General features: G+C 33.6%; 2 protein-coding genes across 3 annotated transcripts; both read right to left on the reverse strand.

Annotated features, from left to right (window-relative positions):
* Positions 1-1,215: 1,215 nt before the first annotated feature.
* LOC108998661 (cysteine and histidine-rich domain-containing protein RAR1) lies at positions 1,216-5,393 on the reverse strand. The gene is made up of 6 exons (XM_018975307.2): positions 5,210-5,393; positions 5,039-5,041; positions 4,818-4,900; positions 2,591-2,751; positions 1,625-1,860; positions 1,216-1,527 (listed from the first exon to the last, which is right to left on the reverse strand). Exons 1-6 carry the CDS (start codon positions 5,318-5,320, stop codon positions 1,432-1,434), a joined length of 690 nt encoding a protein of 229 aa, XP_018830852.1. The 5' UTR covers positions 5,321-5,393; the 3' UTR covers positions 1,216-1,431.
* Positions 5,394-6,399: 1,006 nt separating this feature from the next.
* On the reverse strand, positions 6,400-18,192 carry LOC108998638 (K(+) efflux antiporter 5). Of its 2 annotated transcripts, none has more exons than XM_018975253.2 (20): positions 17,755-18,192; positions 16,477-16,520; positions 15,748-15,815; positions 15,510-15,567; positions 15,367-15,428; positions 14,814-14,889; positions 14,608-14,682; positions 13,814-13,885; positions 13,595-13,678; positions 13,427-13,495; positions 13,243-13,320; positions 13,024-13,112; positions 12,718-12,814; positions 12,583-12,636; positions 10,359-10,454; positions 9,996-10,184; positions 9,826-9,903; positions 7,943-7,987; positions 7,769-7,864; positions 6,400-6,869 (listed from the first exon to the last, which is right to left on the reverse strand). In XM_018975253.2, the coding sequence occupies exons 1-20, from the start codon at positions 17,984-17,986 to the stop codon at positions 6,828-6,830; spliced, it is 1,704 nt and encodes a 567-aa protein (XP_018830798.1). In that variant the 5' UTR covers positions 17,987-18,192; the 3' UTR covers positions 6,400-6,827. The 2 variants fall into 2 exon arrangements, with proteins under 2 accessions (XP_018830798.1, XP_018830801.1); XM_018975256.2 differs by having other exon boundaries at positions 15,510-15,601; positions 17,755-17,821.
* Positions 18,193-21,912: the final 3,720 nt, after the last annotated feature.

Genomic DNA, 21,912 nt, shown 5'->3' on the forward strand with positions numbered 1-21,912 from the left:
CTGCATGTAAGCAGGATGGGGTTTGAAAAACAATTCGATTTTAATGACTCCAAGTCTTTAGTCAATACAAACACATCTCACAATACATCACAAATAAACATCAAAGATACTGGGTGGGACATTCGCACATATAGAACAATGCTATATGTCAGCCTTAGCTGCAGCACACCTCACATAATATTTTTTTTTTTTACACTCAATATATTGAGTATGCTGCGGCTACAAGCTGATGCAAATATTTTTCTATAATTATGTCTAACATTTTTTTTGTTTTTATCATTGTTAAAGGGTCGTTTAGATACCAAAGTATTATCAGTTTGGACTTACACACCTATAGTTATAATTATTACTTAATTATTAGAATTTTTTGAACTCATAAAATAAATAATACAAGTTTTTTAATTTTTAAAATAGAAATAATATTAAAATATACTAATAATCACTTCTTTAATCATTAAAAAAAATACGGTTAAATCCGGGGACAAAAATATGGGACAAACTAACTTTTTCAAAAAAGAAATTTCAAAGGCATTTCCATAAAATTCGGAAGAAAAAAATCGAAAAAATAGTTCAAAAGATGGAGTGGAATATTAAAAAGACTGAGGTCTAATTTGTTTTTATAAATAATTTCATTTCAAATTCTCAAACAATATATAAAAAATAATTCAATTTTTTTAAATTTTAAAATAAAAATTATATTCTAACAATATTTTATTTAACTTTTAACTTTGATATGATCTCATCTCATGCCTAGTAACAGGCTGAAGGTTCTTATGAAAGAAGGTTCTTATGAAATACAAGATAAAAGGGTGGCTTCCGAATGAAAGAGAGATGTTCTGCCCAAGCTTGGGTTAAGAGAACGGAATAAAGGTGTTCCATTTTTCACTTCCTTCCCTAGCAGCCTCTAACAAGTGTTTCATTCTAGATGCAAGCATTTTCTCATTACCCTACTAAGTGGCTCTCCCCCTACATGAGAAAAAACGAGGGTAACTTTCTTCTGTAGTAGAGACGTAAGAATTGGAAGCAAAAAAGTTCCAATGCTCCAGGGTCAAATTCCAACATTTGTGCATTACATTATGAATGCTAGAGGAATAGGAGCCGGGGACAAGGTCCAATTATCAGCAGGAAAGTTAATAAAAAGGCTGAAAAGAAAAGGATTGAGTTATAAATCTCATGCACGGGTGTTGTCAGCAAATGGTGTCATGCGCTTGAGACTGTTACTGCAGACGACAATCAAAATGAAAAGTTCACATTCACAACCGAAATGTACGCGTCTCTTATATATTGTTGTGTCAATAACAATGAAAATGCTAAAAGTAGACCGTAAAGAAGTTCATCTGAACTTAGAGAACCATATCAATGGCAAAAAACAACTTTGAGGGAGGAAAGGAGTCGCGATGGAAACACATCATCCTTACAGACCTTTGATTGCTAGGATGATGGATCAGCGTTATGCCATCCCTTGGTGCATGGTGGAATGCCCATGAACTCATCAAATTCCTTTACATGAATGTCACAGCACTTCCACTGCAATAGGATATTTACCATAAGAGCATTTTTCAAAACTTAATGATCGAGAAGTTAGATAGATTGACAAGACGACCTCTTAAGAATAACGTCTTACCCCTCTCATACGGTCATGGAATACAGCAGGCCCAGGATGGTAACTGCATGCAGTCTCGCTATTATCCTTCTCCTTGAAAGTCATGCCACATCCCTGATTTTTGCATGTCTGGGGATCATTTATATCAACTAGCTTCTTAGCTGGAACAGGAGAGCTCTGAGTATTTGTATTGCTCTTGCTAGGTGCGCCTGTGTCCAGATTTAAAGGTTTTGAATTCATCCGTCCAGCCATCGAACCTAGAGAAGACAAGACTTGCTTCAGCTTACAACGAAAATAAATTAATCAAAAGAGAAGTGGGGAACCTAAGCAACAAAATCAACGGATATCTTTTCTTTGTCCATGAAAAACAAGAATCCAGGATTCCAGAGCCTTTTAAAAAAGTATCCTACAGACTTGTATGGGATTGAACTTGTGACTGCACCATCCACCCCTTATTTACTGGGGGAGGGGGGAATATTCCATTGCCACAATACGGAACTTCATATAATAGCAATTTTAAAGCATTGTAATGCAGTTGACATTCATTAACATTGGACTCATTCTACAATGGACTTGGGTTCCGTAAATGAGTCTTCATTGTTTTCCATCGCAGTAATGCCCTTAAGTAGGTTTTGGACTGGATTCTACATTGGTATTGGGAACTGATATCATTGCCATTTTTCATCTGAAATATATCGAGTACTCCAACTTTATTGCATTGACAACATCAATGCTTCAAACTCCTACTGGCCAATGGTTTTATACCAAAATGTCTTTTCCTGCCCCAAAATACAAGGTCACAGCTTGATGCTGGATGAGTTAGTGACTAGTATTTACTTCTACAAAGTGTCTATACAACTACTTAATGGACAGATGGTTAACTCCATACAGAATGCAGAACCGCCGATTTGAAGAATTTCATTTCCAAAAGAAACCCAAATAACTACCTACTAACTCATTAAACTAAAAGGATACAAATGAGATTACCATGATCGGAGCAAAAGAAACCCTGCCGGCACCTAGAGCAAGTCTCTTTAGAAGATGCACCTGTTGTTGAACTTGAAGAGGGAGCAGAAACTGGCTTCTTTGGGCTAGGAGCTGCCTTTGTCAACACAGGCTTCTCAGTTGTGTGCTTTCCTGTCTTACACCTTCATTAATAAAGAAAACTTTAACAAATACTGACAAATATATAGAAAGTTAAACTTTCCTAGACTTTTCAAGATAAAAGTACTTGCACTAATGGAATATAATGACAGCTTTGGTACTAGTATCCTGATACTTAGCAGAGGCATAAATCAATCAAGGCAATTTTTTCATGGGTGATAAAAATAAGCCAAGCCTCAGCATGTCCAACAGACGGCATGAAATTTAGATTAATTGATAAAAATTTACAACTTCTGTCCAATCTGACACCATCTTGAACTTAGCAAAAAAAAAATATAATGATAATAAAATAAAAGAGAGAAGAGAAAACAGATAACATCATGAAAGTTTGATGTGCAAATATATCCTAACCACAGCGCTGGTACGTGCCAGGTCATTACAGCTTGCCTCATGTCAAAGCTTTCTCCATCCTTATCATTCCATCAATGGATATTTGATTAGACGAACAATCCCCGTGTGAAAGTTCAAAGGGAACTGGCATTCAGCTCCTCTCACTCTATAACTGCATGCTTAATTTGGACTCGGGCAATGCTTTAGATGACACATCATCATCTTAACGTCTCACTCAAAAGTTAATTCAATAAGCCAACAGATTTCACTACATTAAATTAAATCAGCAAAGAATAAATCCTTCTACTATAAGAATGATTAGATATCCCCTTTTCAAAGTGGTCAACTGTGAAAAAAATACACAATTGCACTCCTCTGGCAATTGCTGCACTAACCTAATTACCTTATGGATTGTGTGACAAACAAATAGGGTTACCATTCAACTATCTGAGTGCCTGAAAGATGGGAGTAGGATATGTATTTTAAACTTTTAACACGCAGATTACAGAAAGTTCATATATGTTCAGCAGTAAACTGATTGGACCTGAATCCAGCACCCGCATATGCTGTGACAAATCCACTAAAAAACTTAACAAGAATCTCGTGTGATAAGTTTGACACTAAAATCACAAGCCAGAAGTCCTGGTACATAATTTTGCGTAGAATAGTGTCAAGAAGAAGAAGAAGAAGAAGAAGAAGAGTATAACAGTGTAAGACATGCTATAAATCAATGCTCTTTAAGTATTTTCGATAAAATAAAATAAAATAAAAAGATGCTTGATTAACCTTGTTAGTTTATTTCTTAGGCATACTAACTCAAATCAAATTGAATGTCCCTTCATCGAGCAAGCAACTTCGTAAAGCGCAAGCTTTAGGACCTGTTTGGGGTTGTGTTAAGAGTTTTAAGAAGTACTTAAATAGCCTTAAAAGCTCTTTAATGGAAAAATTAGGTTGTTTGGGTGTGTTATGATCCCACATCGACTAAGTATGGGATTGGTTGATGGTTTATAAGCCCCTAGGCACTCTTCCCTTGTAAGCTAGTTTTCAAGGGTAAGTTCTACCTAGTGGATTCATAACAAATGGTATCAGAGCCACCCCATATCTAAGATCATGTTGCGACGGTTGCAATCGTGCGACACGGGAGGTGATGCCGGCATGGCAGTGTTCGCCCGTAGTTAGGAAAAAGACCTAGCGCATAGCTAGCCCGTGTGAGCGCCGAGACCGCCGTGGATGTCGGCTGCAGAGCGTGATGGTTGTTACGATCCCACATCGACTAAGTATGGAATTGGTTGATGGTTTATAAGCCCCTAGGCACCCTTCTCTTGTAAGCTAGTTTTCAAGAATGAGTTCTACCTAGTGACTTTATAACAGGGTGTTATATATTAAAATACTTTTTAATCTCAAACGTGTTTTTCTGGATAACCCGAAATATATATTCAAATTTTAAAAAGACTGTCAATGAACGAAAATAACGATACAACTTTAGATAATTACAACTTTCAAACTTTTAAAAATATGGTCATAATTTTAAATAAATCAGATGATCATCATTTCTATCTCAAAAATGACTTTTTAATTTGTTTTCAAACAATGTATTATGTTTGAAAGTGCATAATAGAACTTATTATTTAAGCTATAAATTATAAGCCCTAAAATTACAAACTATATTTTTCACCGCAATCCAAACATGCACTTAATCTCCGAGCTGAAATGTACTTACCCTGGAATCTCCAAAAATAAGCTGAAATCATGACTTTTTTTCTTGCAACAACTCCACTCCTTCATCCCGTCATGAAATATAGGCTGGATTCGACAATATCAAAAAAATAAAATAAAAATGAAGCTTTAAATAAGAACAATAAATATACAGATACAGAGATGGATGGATAAAAAGAGGGAGCAATATTTTCAAGAGGAGAAAATGAAAAGAGAAATACTTACACCCTGATCATAAGAGGATGACGCCAACACGGTAGACGCAAGATCAATGGAATAAAACATAAAAAATATCAGCTCCGCAATTCATACCACAGAGGCAAAAGTAATGTCCTTAAAATAGAGAAACGAAGAAGAACCTTCCGGGTTGACAAGAAAAAAAAAAAGGGGCAGTACCGAATCATGGTATTGACAAGAACCTTCCGGGTTGTCGTCCTCGGAGAAGGTAGCGTTGCAGCCAATTCGTTGGCATCGAACCTTACCAACAGGCTCCTCTTTCTTCTCCATTCTCTCTCTGAGCCTTTCTCCTTTCTCTTCGAGTCGAATAAAGAAGAAAGACTTCGAAGACTGAAGTTCTGAACTATAGTTTTTGATTCCACGGGTAGCTTCTAGAAAAAGCACATTGTTTGGGGGTGTTTTTTTCCCCCAAAAAAAATAAAGAAAAATTAAATCGAAGTTCCATTAAACATGCAATCGTTAATAAAGAATTTATTATGCAATAATCATTATTAATTTTTATATTATATATTTATAATTTTTTTTTAAAGAGTATTTTTTATAAAATATGAGATATAGAGTGATAAATAATAATTAATGAAAAGAATTTTTTTATTAATAAATTCTTTTTAAATGTTTTTTTTAAATCATTGTTTGTTAAAATGGTTGAATGGTAAAAGCTATCTTTGAGAAGATAAATTTCTTCTAATTGCTGTTTGTAAAAATGGTCAGTTTCACTCGAAACATATTTGAAAGAAAATCTTTGTGAAACGTTTTGTTTATTGAAATTGGGTGTTGGCTTTTGTCTTTTGTTTTCTAAAAGATAATTTCTTTGAAATAAAACTTAATTTACTATAGAGAGATTTTTAAAAAAAAAAAGGAAAATGATAGGTATCAATTTTTTTCCAAAGATTTGTATAAAACTTCCACGCTATGAATTTATATTTAACATTATTCTATCAATTTATTCTATCATTCAAACATATAATACATGCAAAAAAAAAAAAAATCAAAATCAAAATCTGCAAAATGTTTGACATATAAACAAAGTCAGGACTTTTCCAATCTAATGAGATGCATTTTTTCTATTTGTGAGAGTGGGAGGGTATACTTAATTTTTTTTAGCAAAAGTGGTTTTAATTTCCAGGAATTTGTAAAAGTAGCGGATCCACTAATAAATGTTTCTTTCTTCTGGGAAGAGGAAAATTTAACTTGGGGTTGAAAGATTGTTTGCGATGAAAATTGAAATTCTTTAACATGTTACTATAACAACATGTATCCGTCTACTGGGCAGATTTTCGATCAAAGGCTAGTCACGACTCAGATCGTACAGCTCTAGCTTTTATAAGTTACAAGCAACATGCTCAATATAGTTCAAATCATAATTTCATTAAGCAGCACACAAAAATGATATTGAATATCTGTTTCATTTTTCTGTATTGTACACTATCTTATACAATTGAATTCAAAATTTCGGCTGTAACCATTCATCAGAGTATATCTGGTCTAAATTTGTAGCACCATTAGTATGGATATCGATTGGGTCATAGACTTTCACGAACATGTGTGGGCCCTAAAAGATTTCTTATCTATAGTACTCTTTTAAGTATACAAAAAATTTATACCTATGTACACGAAAACTCAGTGCTGAGTTTCAATGGAATGAATATGCTGACATGTCAGCTGAAACCTCTAAAAAATAAAATTGGCAGTAGAAGCAGATCCTGACGTGCTCAAATGATTGATATTTACGTTGTAATCCTGATATGACCAGCGAATTCAATCATATCATGGAAGATCACAATGATCTGTTATACGCTTCAATCATGGAAGCTTTCTCCTGTCAAAATAGAAATCGTATGTTATGTTTCACATGTACAGACACAGTCCACAGAAGATTAAAAGAAACAAAAATGAAAATGGAAAGTGAAAGATCCACAGAATTCCTAGATAATGTACTGGATTGAATGGCATGTTGTTTCCTCTGATTTTATTTTTTAGGCACCAAGGGTCCGGAAACAAAGTCCCGACCAATCCCAGGGATGCACGAGCCCTTGGTAAGAAGTTTCTTACAAGTGCACCTCGGATAATTAAAGGAAGCATATCGCTAAGACCAAGGTTCTTACCACTCGAGCCAACTCCTAGGAGTTTGTTGTTTGATCTGAATGTTTGCAAGGTTCTCCATCTAGGAATATTTTAGGTATGATCTATTTGATGGGTTGTACATCTTTACAACTAAACTGAGATCTAACAAGTTTTTGCCTCCCAAAATCCCCTAGGAAAAAGGAAAGAAGAAAAAGAAACAACCCTATAGTCTTGAATAGTAATTGTAGGAGTATTTCTGTGTCTTGTATGGATAAGATGGCACCAAAGAATGGCTGGCTGCATAGCCTTTTAAACTACGAAAATTTCTATGCTAATAGAAAAGACTTCCAACATGCACCAAACAATGTTCTCTTGATATGCACAGTCAAAAGGTGGTGTAAAAAATTCCAGCACAGAAAAAGAGGTAATGGGTCATTTGATATTAGGTTTTAAATTTACAGATATGTTTTTATCTTCCAACTTCCAAGTAAAAGTTTCTTTTATAGGGGAATACATACTGCACAGGAAGAAGTAAATAATGCGATAGTACTTGATGTTTGCAGAGGTCCATGTTCCTGTATTATGCCGCTATCTGTGTTGTGTGTGTGTGTGTGTGTGTTAGAGAGAGAGAGAGAGAAGGGGGGGGGGGGGGACCTCATTCTGTGTGTTGCTCTCTGAGGGGAACCAGTGCATGAGAACGCCCAAGTTCATCACAGCAGGTATCAGTTTAAACAGCAGAGGCGTTGTTACCTGTACATAATCACTTTCCAGGATAAATATTCCCAAAGAAAACACAAAGATCAGAGTTTCAGTTAAAAAGAAACTTACGAGACTAAGAGCTGTTGTTCCAAGAAGAAGTAGATACATCTTCCCCTATAGTACAATGTTTTAATCAACAGCAACAGAAATGAAAAACGAACAAGTCAGTGATATATGGTGTCATGGTGACGTTGCAGATTGACAGCAAAAACTTGAAAGCCACAGGACAGAGGAATCTTATAGCATGAGGACAAAAAACAACTTACTAGTCTGCTTCAATGCAACGGGCATCCAACAGAGAAAATAATGCTGGTTTTTCAAAATATTGTAGGACAAACAATATTTTGGAGGACAAAAGAATGCTGGTTCTTCTTCTTCTTCTTTTTTAAAAGACTAACAAACATAATCTTCTCGTACTACAAAAACAATTGCAATAAAACACTCCAAGTGGCTTCATGTTACTCAATCAAATGAGCATGGATTTAGACTGGGCGCTTGTGATGCATTACGGTATATATGACATTATTTACAGTGTGTGTCCCTTTTCAAGTGGAATGCCATTGCAAAGCAGTGGTAAACCAATTCCAATTCATTTGAGTGGAGCAATGACAAATCAAACAAACTATCCAATGACCAGAGATTTTAAATTCTTACAGGACTCGAAGGTGAGAAAATATGAGTTTCAAAAGGCTAATTTCACATATACTGAAACCTCAATGTTCCTTAACCAATTCATTAAGGTGAGAAAAGATGAGTTTCAAAAGGCTAATTTCACATAAATTGTCGCACTTTCTAAGGTCACCAAATATGCATTAATTTTCTATAACATTTATTTCCGAAATTGTTTCCTTTCCAAAATTGCTTAAAACTTGAAGTAAAGCATTACAAGGCTAATTAAACACCCTCTGTACGGTTCACTTAAAGGTCAAGAATATGAGAAAAATCAAAAGAGAACTTGTATTATCTAACGGGCAGATAAATGTTCTTCCTGCACACCTATAAAAAGAAATGTTCTTCCTGCACAACCCACAACTGACAAACAATACCAAGGCATTTGTTTTTTCTGATAAATAGCATCAAATCTCTACTTTTCTCTTTGGTGGGGAGTTATTGGAGGGGGAGGGGGGGGAGCAAAAATTGATTTCTACCTCTTTTTTAGATCATGGACCTGATAGTCTACATGTTGCTAACAAAATAATAGCACTGAGGACATAAAACCATGAACCCTACATGAAGTGACCTGTCCCTTCTCTCTCTCTCTCTCTCTCTCTCTCTCTCCCCCTCTCTCAGTGCTTGACTTGTCCTATATGATACAAAGCCATAGAATTCCACAGGGTCTCACTAATAGCTGTAGCGCCTACAAGTTGTGGAGTGGAACCAGCACGTTTAAAGAGCAAATCCTCCAGAATGCTCAGAAAGAAAGGGACTGAAACTGATGTAGCTATTCCACATCAGTGACATTCACAAGTTATAAACTTGTCCATCATGCCATGCCATCAATGAATGCAGCTTGTAGGGGTTCAATTTTATCATCAAAATCCTGTATTTGATTCCTCTTGATATCTCTATCCGTCTAATTTGACCTTTCAGAACAGCAAGTCAATAATCAAATTCAAAATCCCAAGTTTTAAAACTGAACTCTGCTCATGCTCTGAAAACCAGACACCATGAGAGTGCATAGTAGGTCTAAACCTGAACGCATTTTCTTACAAGACGAAATTGTAGGCATCGAGATGAACTTCACTATTGGAATAACTGATTCCTTCAATTCAGGGAGAGGAGACAGGTGGATCATTATCACCAGGCCCCTCTAGTTACAATTTGAACAAAATATTCCATTAGAGGGAAACCATAAGAGACCAGCCACTATCAAAGCAGGATCAATTTCTAAGCAAGAAAAATATTCAAGCCAAACAAACCTAAGCAGAGAGAGAGAGAGAGAGAGAGATCACCCCAATAAGATGAAGATTTGAGGCACGACTAAGGAGTACAAAAGCAAATTCTCCAATTTGAGCAAGCAGGACTCCAACCTATAATTGAATAACCAAAATTTGAAAATAAGCAATTGATGTGTTTCACTTAGATCAGAAATCAACTCAACAAGCTGAGGAAGACAACTTACATGGAATGATGTCTTAATGTTATATCCGAAGGCCTTGGAAACAACTGTAACAACAGCTGTCTTAACGATTATAACCAGAATGACAGATGCTAGCAATATATCCACATGGTTCCACAGGAAATGTATGTGTATAAGCATTCCGATACTTGAAAGGAAAAGAGCTGCAAATAAGTTACGAATTGGTTCCACCTACAGCATAGAAAAGCATCAAATCAGCAATGTTCCCATTATTCTTGTGATAAAGATTAAAAAAAAGAAATGTAAACTGATTCTCATGTGACATCCAGAATGAAGCAGCATCTTCAATCTAAATCCATGTACATGCAGCAATTGAACTTTCATAACTATGAGAGAAAGGAGTACCTGGTCCAAAGTATGTTGAGCAAAGTCAGTAGTAGATATCATAACACCAGCCACAAATGAACCCAACTCAAGGCTAAGGCCCAGCTTATCACTGCACTGAAAATGCCACAAAAGATTCAATAATATTAAAAAGGAATTGACAGCAGTATATGTGGCAATTTCCAGCACTCCTGTCACATACAGCAACTCATCATCTTTATTTGAATTTATGAAAATCATCTATTACTTAATTACCATTAGATATGAATTGGTCTTATTTTCCCCTCAACATTGTAATCTATATACAGATTCAAGCAAATAATTTGTCTTTGCAACAAGTAATCCCTCTTGCACAAAAGTTTTTTGTGCCAAGTTCCACCATCTAAATGCAACAGAATCAAACAGGGAAGGAGAGGCTATGATATTAAATTCTTTACAACTAAGTTTGCATAGATACCAAAAAGCACAGATGCCAAAGAAAATCTTGGTCATGGTACTGCACACTTATACACCTTTTAATGTCTCACCCTGATTTTACATCTTTGCGGTCCACTTGCTAGAAAAAATGTGCTCAAGCGTATCAGCCACTGCTTTATATAGGAGTACTGCTATTTTAAGGCCTCTACACCACATATTTCTTACGTGGTATAATTTGATTTGGAAGATAAATTTTAAAATTTGAATCTTACAAATCAAATCTTACCATCTACGTGATGCAGATTGTGTGATCTACACACCGGCTTGAGAGAATAATGCTTTATATAGTGATTGCCAGTTTCCATAATACACAGGAAAAAAGTTTTGAATACCAGAAAGTTTCTATTCCCAACTTTGACAAAATGCTTCTATCTATCAGTTTTCTTTTTTTTTTGATAAGTTTCTATCTATCAGTTTTCTATTAGAACAATAAGTGACGATACCTATAGCCTTGAAGGAGGAGGTTGAAACATATTCCTTGCAAAAAACAAAAAGTGCCCTAGGGAAAGACTAAGCACCAGATTCAAGACTGAAATAGAAAGAAAGAAAAAGAAAGAAAGGAACAAAATATTCTACATGAAGACAATGACAAAACAAAATATTCATGAATGTACATGAATACCAAGAAACTCACAGAGATTGATGTCATTAGCTAGGATCTATAATTTTTGAGACCTCAAAGAGGATGCTTAATAAATGGGGCATTGAGGGGATGTTTGGATATTGAGACAGTTTCTAAACTCAAAGATCGTTTTATAGTCAAAGATCATTTCATTCCCAAACATACAATATTTACAGTGTTAAAAACTTCTCAAAATCTTTCAGGCTGCGTTGAGCTGAAAAGTTCTTTATGAATAGTAGTGAGTTGAGATGGTAGAGTGAGTTTTGTGGAGTCTACCTAAGATGAGTTTAAATGTGTTTGGATGTTAAGATGAGTTTAGATGTATTTATGGGAAGTTAAAAAAGGTTGTGGGTCTCAAGTATAAAGGAGTGTTGAATTGAAAAGGGTTGTGGGTCCCACGTATAAAAAGGTTTTGAGTTGAGATGAGTTTAGTAATTTGAGAGTTGGGTGTTTGAATGTTAGACTTAGTTTAAAATTAGACTGAACTGAGTTGAACTCAGATGAGTTTAACAACCAAACGGGGCCTCAATCACCCAAAACTAAAAAAAAAAACATCTTCAAAATTTTTAATGAAAAATTAAAAAAAGCCCAGTCACTGTGGCTGCTGGCACCACGAAAGTGGCCAACCTGGCCACAACCGGTTGCCCAATCTAGGCACAGATCGGGCCGCCATGGGACCAGAATATGCCACTCTAGCCGCCACAAGGTGGCCGATCTGGGCTGCACTGGTGGTGGGTGGCTGAGCAAATTCTCATCTCTTTTTTTATTTAAATAAATTGTTTAATATTATTTATTATATTATCCATCAGAATTTCTTTAGAAACTAATTCATCCAAACTTACTTTCATAAGGTTCCCAACATTTTTTTAAAACTCTATAAAACCATCGTCTTAAAAGTTTTTACAAGTTTCACAAACACTTGCAGCACTACTCATGAAACCATCTTACAACAAAACATCTCCTAAAGCTTACTCGGCATCTAGCACAAGCAAATAGACAACTTCAACTATCCACCAAGAGAGTTCGTACAAAAGGGATCACCAGAAACAAAATCCGTCATAGAAATAATATGTTAAGAGTAAGAAGGATGCGTTATCAAAATGCAGCATGACCTTAATATGAAAGATACCTATATCTGGAACTCACCCAGGCAGATAATAGGCAAAAAGCCACAGCAGCAAGCTGATAAAGTTCATTTGTCTGAATCACAAGAGAGGGAAACCACTTATAGAGGAACTACTAGTCAATCCAAAAAATGAAGCTAACATGTTTACAACTCACTTGGGTTGATAGCTGTATCATCAGCTTTAGAAAGCGAGGAACAAATGACCAAGACAGTACAGATGCAGCAGTGAGATACATCGACAACACCAGCAGCCTGATGTCAATAAGGAGTGGGCCAACAGCCAATGAAATAATTTACATGATGCCGTTGGCACTACTATCGTTTTGGTGATAAAAAATAAAAATAAAAAAAACACAACTATACTAAAGGCTTGATCAACGAAAGCAAATTTAAAATCACAACTTTGATAAATGACATAGGAAAAAAGACGTGCAAAGAAAAAGGCTCATAAACAGACTTACAGCTTTCCCATAGAAACCATCCCCTGCAAAAGGCCACTGTTACCACCCAAAACTGGGAGCAAGGCAAATAATAGGCCAACAGCACAGTCCTGAAATTATCCAGGTACAGGGATGAATCAATATAAACAATAGAAAACAATCAACATATAAGTTAAACAATCAACCACATAAGGTGAAGATTAATAGACGTATCACTGACTAAAATAATTTATGAGATACCTGAAGAATAAGTGTCCCAATTGTAACTTGACCATGAAGAGCACTACTACTATTCCGTTCTACCAGAAACTTTACCACCTGGTAAACATGTAATAGAAAAAGGCATGAAAAGAACTACGAAATTTGGCAACCAGCAACCAAGGAGAAAGGATAAAATGAGGTAAAAAGCAGTCTACAACAATACCACTGCTGTTGATGACATTGATAAGAACAAACCAACAAATACACCCTCAGACAACTTTGCTCCACATAACTGCAATATTAGCAGATGTTCAACCTTAGCATCACTTTAGACAGGAGTTGTAACTTGTCACAGGGAATAAAACTAGATTAGACACTCCCAGAACTATACCAGGGATGTTACGCCACACAAGAACGTAAATATGATTATCTGAAGTATCCCTCCAAGAACAGCAACAGGCCCCACAACTTTTAACTGCACCAAACACAATTTAAACTAGCCACTCTATACTAAATTATGATAATGCAAACAAACTATGACAGAGCCTAATAAATAAGCTACTGTATGATACATGGTAGACAGAGATTTCCCAAGCTAAGAACAGCGTACCTTTGTCAAAGAAAACTCCAACCCTAAAGCAAAGAGAAGAAAGACAACACCAAACTGGGCAAAAGTTTCAACCTGTAATCAATAGAATTCTTGTAAGTATAGACCAATTGCTGCAAATAAGATAATAGACTAGATCAATGCATATCAAATTCACAAAATATAACTTCATTCAACTCAGTTGATACTATCTCAGTCACTCCAGGCTAGTGCACATGAAGTAGCATATTGCACTCGGTTTCTTTCCAGTCTGTTGAATGTGAAGATAGGGGTGTTATATTGAAGCATGTGCTGTGCATGCTTTTCATCTTGGTCACTCCCCTCATCCCAAGTTCTCAGTTAACTATTATTATCCAGGCAATCACCCTGGTTATGGGACAGAACATCATAACAAATACCGCCAAATAAGACAGCAATTTTAATCTGTGTATGTTCAGCAAGGTTAGAAGATGTAAGGAAAATTTCATTCTGGGTTAATACTTTTTAGATTCTATCAAGTTTTTTGTCCTAACTTGGTAGTGTAATAGATTTGTATATAAGGGCATAAATGGATGAAGGGTAACCCATTAAAGTGCATTTTTGAAAAACAATATAGGTGAATAAACATTTTTGTAGACAAAGTTAACAGAATAGAAGAGAGCTGAAAAAAGAGGCATTATCTCGCTTTAACCCTTTGAGCAAAATGCAGTCAAAGGAAAAGCCATGGATCGACCCCATAGGAATTATGAGTAAATGTTAATAGAACAAAGCATTCTGACTTCAAGAAACTACGTTTTGAGCAATCAATAACAACATACCTGTACCATTTCGCTAATAAACTTCAAGGCCCCTGGTCCAATAATTGACCCGGCAAGAAGATAGCCAACAATAACCTATGATATTTGTCCAAAACAAAATAAAGAAAATCTCAAATATTGTATCATACAAATCACTTAAATAGTTGGACTTAAAATGCCGTGCAATTTACTGAAAAATGAATACAACTACAACTACAAATACAAACCGGTTGCCCCAAACAGGAAAAAACAATTCCACCTATAGCAGCAGAAACTATGACAACCACCAAGTCTGAGATCAATCTGCCACAAATTTAAAGCAGTGCTGATAAGTCATAAATCTCAGGCAGTATGTAACATTAAAACTAAACCGCTTCAGTCGCATTTTTCAAAAACTATACACCAAAGTGACCAACCACATATGATTTCCGCCTTTATATACAGTTTTGAGGAGAAATCATGTTGGAGAAATTCTATTATCTAGATAGGTGAATTTGGGCATGGACAAATTAAAAGACTAAGGTCCATCTGCAGTCCTTTATTTCAAATGGCATTTTCTTGTCCTTAAAATGTAGAAAGGGAAGGTGGATGGTGGGGCATTTTTTAAAGACTTGTTTTATATTCTTGAAAATGGCAATGTTTTCTTACGAGATGAAACAACATATTCCTCATGCTTTCCAAAACACAGCCAATTGACACGCAAACAAATCTAAAATAGCAAGTTTTTGCCAAAGAAAACAATATCAAAATATCATGACAAAAGGAAGAAAAGATATTGACCTCAAATCTACTTGAAGTACTGGATACTTGGATTTCTTGTTTGACATCACAAACACGTTGTCCTACCATCGAGTAAGAAAAGCAAGTTAGTGGGAAGGATATTCAGAGTGTGAATAACCATGACTCCCTAAGTTTTGTCGCACCTTTTTGTCAATCAAGGTGGTCATGTCATCAGAATCTTCACTCTCCACTGTTGTGGCACTGACCAAACGATTTAAGTCAAAGAAGCATGTTGCTTCAGCAGCAACAACAACAAATAATAATAATTGTAGTAATTATTATTGTTATTAAATGGTGTTGAAAATAAAAAATATACACATTCAACGAATGTTCACAATGTAATCACATTTACCCAACAAACATATTTTATCAGTCCCTTACTTTGCCTCCTTTGTATCATTTCTCTTGGTCTTCTCAGGTGTGAGTTTAGCCACAGTCTCCAGTTCAGCCTGTGAACATTGTCAAGATTCATCTTTTAACATAGATAGCATTCATTTTTTAACACAGATAGCATAATAAAAAATAAATAAATAAAAAATAGTGTGGGCCAGACGGTTCAACTCGGAAAGAAGTTTACAACAATAAATGTCACTCAACTGTGCTCTATCATGTATGATGTAAAAACCTTGAATAAGCATGTAAAGAAGCCCATCTATTTCTGATTTAGATGAAACGATGACCAGTTACATTGCACACAAGCTATTTAGGAAGCATGACCTGAGGTGTACACAAAAGCCAGAGCCCAAGGAAAACTTATTTTACTCATTCATTTTCAGCCTTATATGCCAGCTCAAGCCAAAACTAAGCAAAAAAACAAATATTTTCCAAAAACAGTTCATTATCGGAGTTTGTTGAAATATATTGTTCCTAAGTACATAATTTCATTAAGAAAGCGCAAAGGGAAGAAACCCTAGCATATAGGATGTACAAAGAAGAACAAAAATTCATAAAAACGGAACATTAACAAAATGAGAAATATCCATATCGTAGAAAAGATTTCACTACCCCTATCACATGAGTGGAAAACCATGCCCATTATTATTTTTTTTATAAGTATCTTCCCATTATTACACTGCATCCAATCAATTTTGAAGGAAAAATCAAACCTACTTGTTGATCAGCTAAACTGCTGTTGAAGCTGCTTCCGTCAGATCCTAGTAAAGTGGAAAGCAGAGTGAAATCAACAAAACATCATTAAACGAAACATCAAACACTAAGGAATGCACAATGTGAAAGAGTATCCTGGAACTCTTATTTGAAGCAGTTTTTTTTTTTTTTTTCTCTTTTCTTAGCTTGATAGCCTGTTGATTTTTGGATCTATCATATCAACCATTAAAGACTGAAAGAATAGGATACAATGGAATCTCATTGTTGAGAGAGAGATGGAGACCTGTGCTTGGCAAAAAAAAGGCCGCCAAAGTAGCTCATATTTGGCATAACATGACACCTAATTCCCTGGAAAGCACAACTGCTAATAACTCCACTCTAAACACAGACAAAACTTCCCAGGCTAAAATGCTTGTCTACCCCCTCTTCTCTGTATGCTGTGCGCGTGTAGGTAAAAGTTCATTGAGGGGGACGAGGAAAAAGCAGGGGCCCAGTACAGGAATGTATAAATTACTATTCACCAAAGAGGGAAGCCAAATATTTAGAAGAAGAACGTCAATGAAATACGAAAAAATAAAAATTCAGTTGAACCGCCAACCAAAGACATGAAAATAGGACATGATATTCTCTAGCTACCATGAAAATAAGACGCAAAATATTAACCACAGCAGTGCACCAGGCACCTCTGCCAACTTTATAAGGTGTACTCGATGACCATGTTCAAAATAGTCTCAGTTTGTAATGAACCTCCACAGCCGGTAGGCTCACAATGCTGCTTAGCAAAAGACTTTGAAATGTCCATCTGCTTCTTTTAATGGATATTCAGCTATATATCTATATGATCAACTTCTTTGGAGCTATACTGCTGTTTTTGAATTATTCATTTTAGAATTTATGCTGGTCTTTTTGGTGCCTCTTTTGACATCATCCTGTAAATAGCTACCAAAGCTATGAACTCAAATTTATTTCAATAGAATATGAGGTTTTGGGGGTAAGCAATGCTGCCGCAGTTAACCGTTTGAAGAACATTATGCTACCTTGTGTCGCGTTTGGTTCCCCGGGAAAAAAGGAGAAAAGGAAAAAGAAGAAAACTCTTCTTTCGCATCCGGTCAAACAACAGCCTCGTGCCTAATGCCAACCATTTGACATGTACTTAAACATACAAATTAGTCCAGATATCACACTTTTTTTCGTCGATTATTCTCCTCACCCGAACATAGCATGAGAAGGCAGATCCTAAGAAATAACAAGAAACCAAGGTTGAGAGCCGGAAAGCCTAACCTTCGGGCTGATCATTCTCGGCGAACTCCTTCTCGAGTACGCGATCGAACATTTTGGCAATGCTGCCATCGTCGGCAGCCGGTGCGGAAGAGTTCAGCAGGTTCCCGTAGAACCTCTCCCTCGTTTCCTTGTCAGATCTCGCGGAATAGCAATTCATGGAGTAAATCATAATCACCAAAAGGCAGCACCAGAATCCAAGAATTCCTCGCTTCTTTGCATTGAAAATCGCCATAACCAATGAAGAAAAACACAAATAACTTATTGAGGAAGAGGAGAAGAGAGCTGGAATTCAAATCAATTCAAGGCAAGCCAGGATTTGGAGAGGAGCTGAAAGAGTAATGTTGAAGGCTTATTGAGGAAGAGGGGAAGAGAGCTCCGGGAAGGAATTCAATCCAATGCAAGGGAAGCAATAATTTGGAAAGAAGCTGAGAGAGTAATATTGAAGGATTGGCTTTGCTTATTTTTCAAGTTTGTTTGAAATTGGGGATTGGATCTTACGTGTCAAAATAGTTCGTTGGTCTTTTTCGTGCGATAAGTAAAGTGAGAGTGATAAAATATGTTAATTACAGGTCCCCATCCTCACCAAAATAAAATGATTTCTTATACTTTTTTATGGTGGTTTTTTTTTTTTTATATTTGAAATTCGTACAAATCGTTATTCATAAGATATATATTAATTGAATTAATGTGATAATTTGTTCATTATTTAATATTTTTTAAATATTTTTAAAAATAATGATAAATTTTATTTCATATATCCCTCTTATTTATATAAGTATGATTATTTGAATACATTTACACCACATATCATCTATATAACATAATTTAATTTATAATACTCAAATTTTAAAATTTATATTTTAAATCAAACTATTTCATGTGTGCGTAAATAATTATAAATTCTACACATGCTTTTTAAGATATTTGGTCGTTTCATTGCGTTCTATAATTTTGAGATGAAAAATTTGTAAATAATAGTGAGATAAATTGTGAAAAGTAATGAAATAGTTTGAATTAAAATTTTTATCGAGTTTTAAGAAATGAAAGAGAAAAAGTTAAATAAACAATTAAAAAATGTTAAATAAACAATTATAAAGTTAAAAGATGGTAGAATATCAATTTTTAATATGCTTTAGAATTTGAAAAAGTTGAATTGTTTTTATGTTTTATTTAAAATTTTAGAAAAGTTATTATAATTAAGTAATGATTATATAAAAAATTTAAAAATTTGAAATTAAAAAATGTTTGTATTTGAATTGTGTTTAAATGTTGAGATGTGATAAAATGAGAATGGATGGTTTGAAAGGTTTGTGAAACCAAACTAGCCTTAAGGCCCTGTTTGGATTTATAGATCATCTCATCTCATCTCAACATTTAAACATCATTCAAACACATACACTTTTTAATTTTAAACTTTCAACTTTTTTATCTAATCATTATAACTTTCTCGAACTTTCAAACAAAATACAAAAAATAACTCAAATTTTTTAAATCCCAAGACAAAATTTATATTTTAATATAACTTTAATTTTATAATACTTTTATTCAATTTTTATTCTTTCATTTCTCAAACCCACATAAAACATCTTAACTCAAACAATTTAATTCTTATTAACAAATTATCTCACTATTATTGTATGCCCCCTTGTTTTGTCTGCTCATGTATTTAATTTTTTTAAAATTTTTTACTTTGCTTAATGGTTAAAGAAGTAACTATTAATGTATTGGTATTTTTAAAATTTTTTTAAAATATTTAAAAAATGTGAAAAATTAAATGGAAAAAAATTAAAAAGTACGATTTAACCTAGGACTACACCCAATGGTCACTACTAGACAATACTCTAACAGTACTCTTTACATATTTATCGTATAACCAAATCAAACCTAAAATTCAAACCATTTCCTAAATGGGGCTTCCTTCATCCCATTTCCAATTTTATGCCGATAAATGTTAGGAATTAGGATTACAACTTTATTACATAATAGTTAACAAATATAGGCAACATGATAACACCACGAGAAATAATATTTATAATCGTAGAATGTAAAGCATTGCATAATTTTTTTGAAAAAAATTAATAAATATAGGACTCACATGATAAAAAATTAATTTTTTAATAGTGAACCTTACTATTTTACAAAATGATTATACAACACATACGTACTCCACGATTGTATCTAACATTACTCAAATTAATATGAGGTTTGGATAGTGAGTTAAATTGAGATGAAATGAAATTAGATGAAAATTGAATAAAATATTATTAAAATATTATTTTGTAATATTATTTTTATTATGAGATTTGAAAAAATTGAATTGTTTATTGTATTTTATTTTAAAATTTAAAAAAATTATAATAATTAAATGAGATAAGATGAGTTGAGATCCTTTCTAAATACAGACAAGCTCTAAATCCATCTCCTCAATCACCAGTACAGTTCACCATATCGAATGAGTCATGCTACATCCATAAAGGATTCGAGAATCCTTAGTACTTACCAATTAGCCAAATTTTTTTCAAACATTTTTTTAAACTCTTTAAATATTTTTAAGAAATAAAAAAATTACAAACTTATTAAAAATGCTTCTATAATTACTAAGTAAATAATAATAAAAAAATCGGTACAAAATTTTTGTAAGCATTATCTGTGGAAGTAGTTTTAGAATATTCTTTTGTTTTGTTCTTTAAAATTTTTAAAAATAGTTGTGCTACACCCAACGAGGGTGCAGCTGAGGATGGGTATTGATAAGGTTATTCGATTTGAATTTTTATTTTTTTTATACTCTTTAATATTTTAAAAAAATTATAACATTATTTAAAAAATATTTCTTTAATTACTAAATAAAATTAAAAAAAAGTAATTGACGTGGCATCTGGGTCTCTAGCATATAGGATGTTCACGTCAGTACTGAAATTAACATGTTAATATATAGCTCAGTTTGTCAGTTTATCCCCTTGCACCGTTAGGCGTTAGCTTATTAAGAAAAAATAAAAAATATTTTTAAATAAAATTACTTTGGTGAATATAAAAAGATAAAATTTTAAATTTTAAATTTCATCTATCATTTTTATGTTTGTATTTTTAATTTTTTTAATAAATTACGTAGTACAATATACTACGTAGTAATGCTACGTCAATAAAAATAAAGTGAGTGATAACACAGAAGCAACATAGTAACATTTTTCTTTCTATTTCATACTTAATTTAATCATTGTTCATACTCTAAATTTCTCAATAAGTTTTCATGTTAATATCAATGACTGTAAAACAAAGTCCATCAACTGTAGGCTGTAATATTTATTTGACACAATAGAATAAAAATAAAATTATAATTTTGGAAATGAGAGAGATTAATCGAAACTTCTAGCAGCATTATTTGTTTAATAACTAACTGAATGATGTATTTATGAAAGTTTATTAAGGAATTTGACAGTTGTTCGTGGTCAATAAATTATTCTACATATGTCATGATAACAAATTAATATTAGTGATAATAAAATAAATAAATAAATTGTATATTATGTTTTTTTTTAAACAATTATAATCTAAACAATAAACTCAAACGGCAAATGGCAACGTTCTTCTATAATATGACTTCAATGGTTATGATTTGAAAATATACGATTTTATATGAAAGTTGATTTGAATAAAATATTATTTTTTAATAATAATATTTGAGAAAATCTTGTATGCCGTCCATATTTGACTGCTACAGTGTTTCGTTTTGATAAATTTTATTTTATTTTATTTTTTACTTAATAATTAAGAAATTGATTTTAAGTGTATTTGTGTATTTTTTTTTAATTTTTTACAAATATTTAAATATATTAAAAAATGTGAAAAAAAATAAATAAAAAAAAAACACAAAAAGTAACTAGCAGTATAAACGAGCAGTACTACTTAGGTGCTCATAATGTTTTGAAATTTAAAAAAGTTAAATTATTTATTATATATTTTGTGTAAAAATTTTAAAAAAATTGTAATGATTAGATAAGATAAGATGAAACCATTTGTATATCCAAATGAGACCTTAATCTAGGGTCGGCTACCATGCTGCCCATTGGCGATCGTTGGACTATACCGTTAGTGATTTTGTCTTGAACATTTTTTAAACAGTTAAGAAAAATAAAAATAATTTACACATAATATTTTACA

The sequence above is a fragment of the Juglans regia genome, chromosome 1, assembly GCF_001411555.2.
Source record: "Juglans regia cultivar Chandler chromosome 1, Walnut 2.0, whole genome shotgun sequence".
Lineage (NCBI taxonomy): Eukaryota > Viridiplantae > Streptophyta > Magnoliopsida > Fagales > Juglandaceae > Juglans > Juglans regia.

Coding starts and splice junctions, on each gene's coding strand:
- LOC108998661 (XM_018975307.2), bottom strand. CDS start 5,320: ATGGAGAAGAAAGAGGAGCCTGTTGGTAAGGTTCGATGCCAACGAATT. Junction 2,752..4,817: donor TTATTTTTGGAGATTCCAGG/GTAAGTACATTT, acceptor TTATTAATGAAG/GTGTAAGACAGGAAAGCACA. Junction 1,861..2,590: donor TTTCTTTTGCTCCGATCATG/GTAATCTCATTT, acceptor TGTCTTCTCTAG/GTTCGATGGCTGGACGGATG.
- LOC108998638 (XM_018975253.2), bottom strand. CDS start 17,986: ATGGCGATTTTCAATGCAAAGAAGCGAGGAATTCTTGGATTCTGGTGC. Junction 15,816..16,476: donor GCAGTTTAGCTGATCAACAA/GTAGGTTTGATT, acceptor CAATGTTCACAG/GCTGAACTGGAGACTGTGGC. Junction 15,568..15,747: donor AATGATACAAAGGAGGCAAA/GTAAGGGACTGA, acceptor TCGTTTGGTCAG/TGCCACAACAGTGGAGAGTG.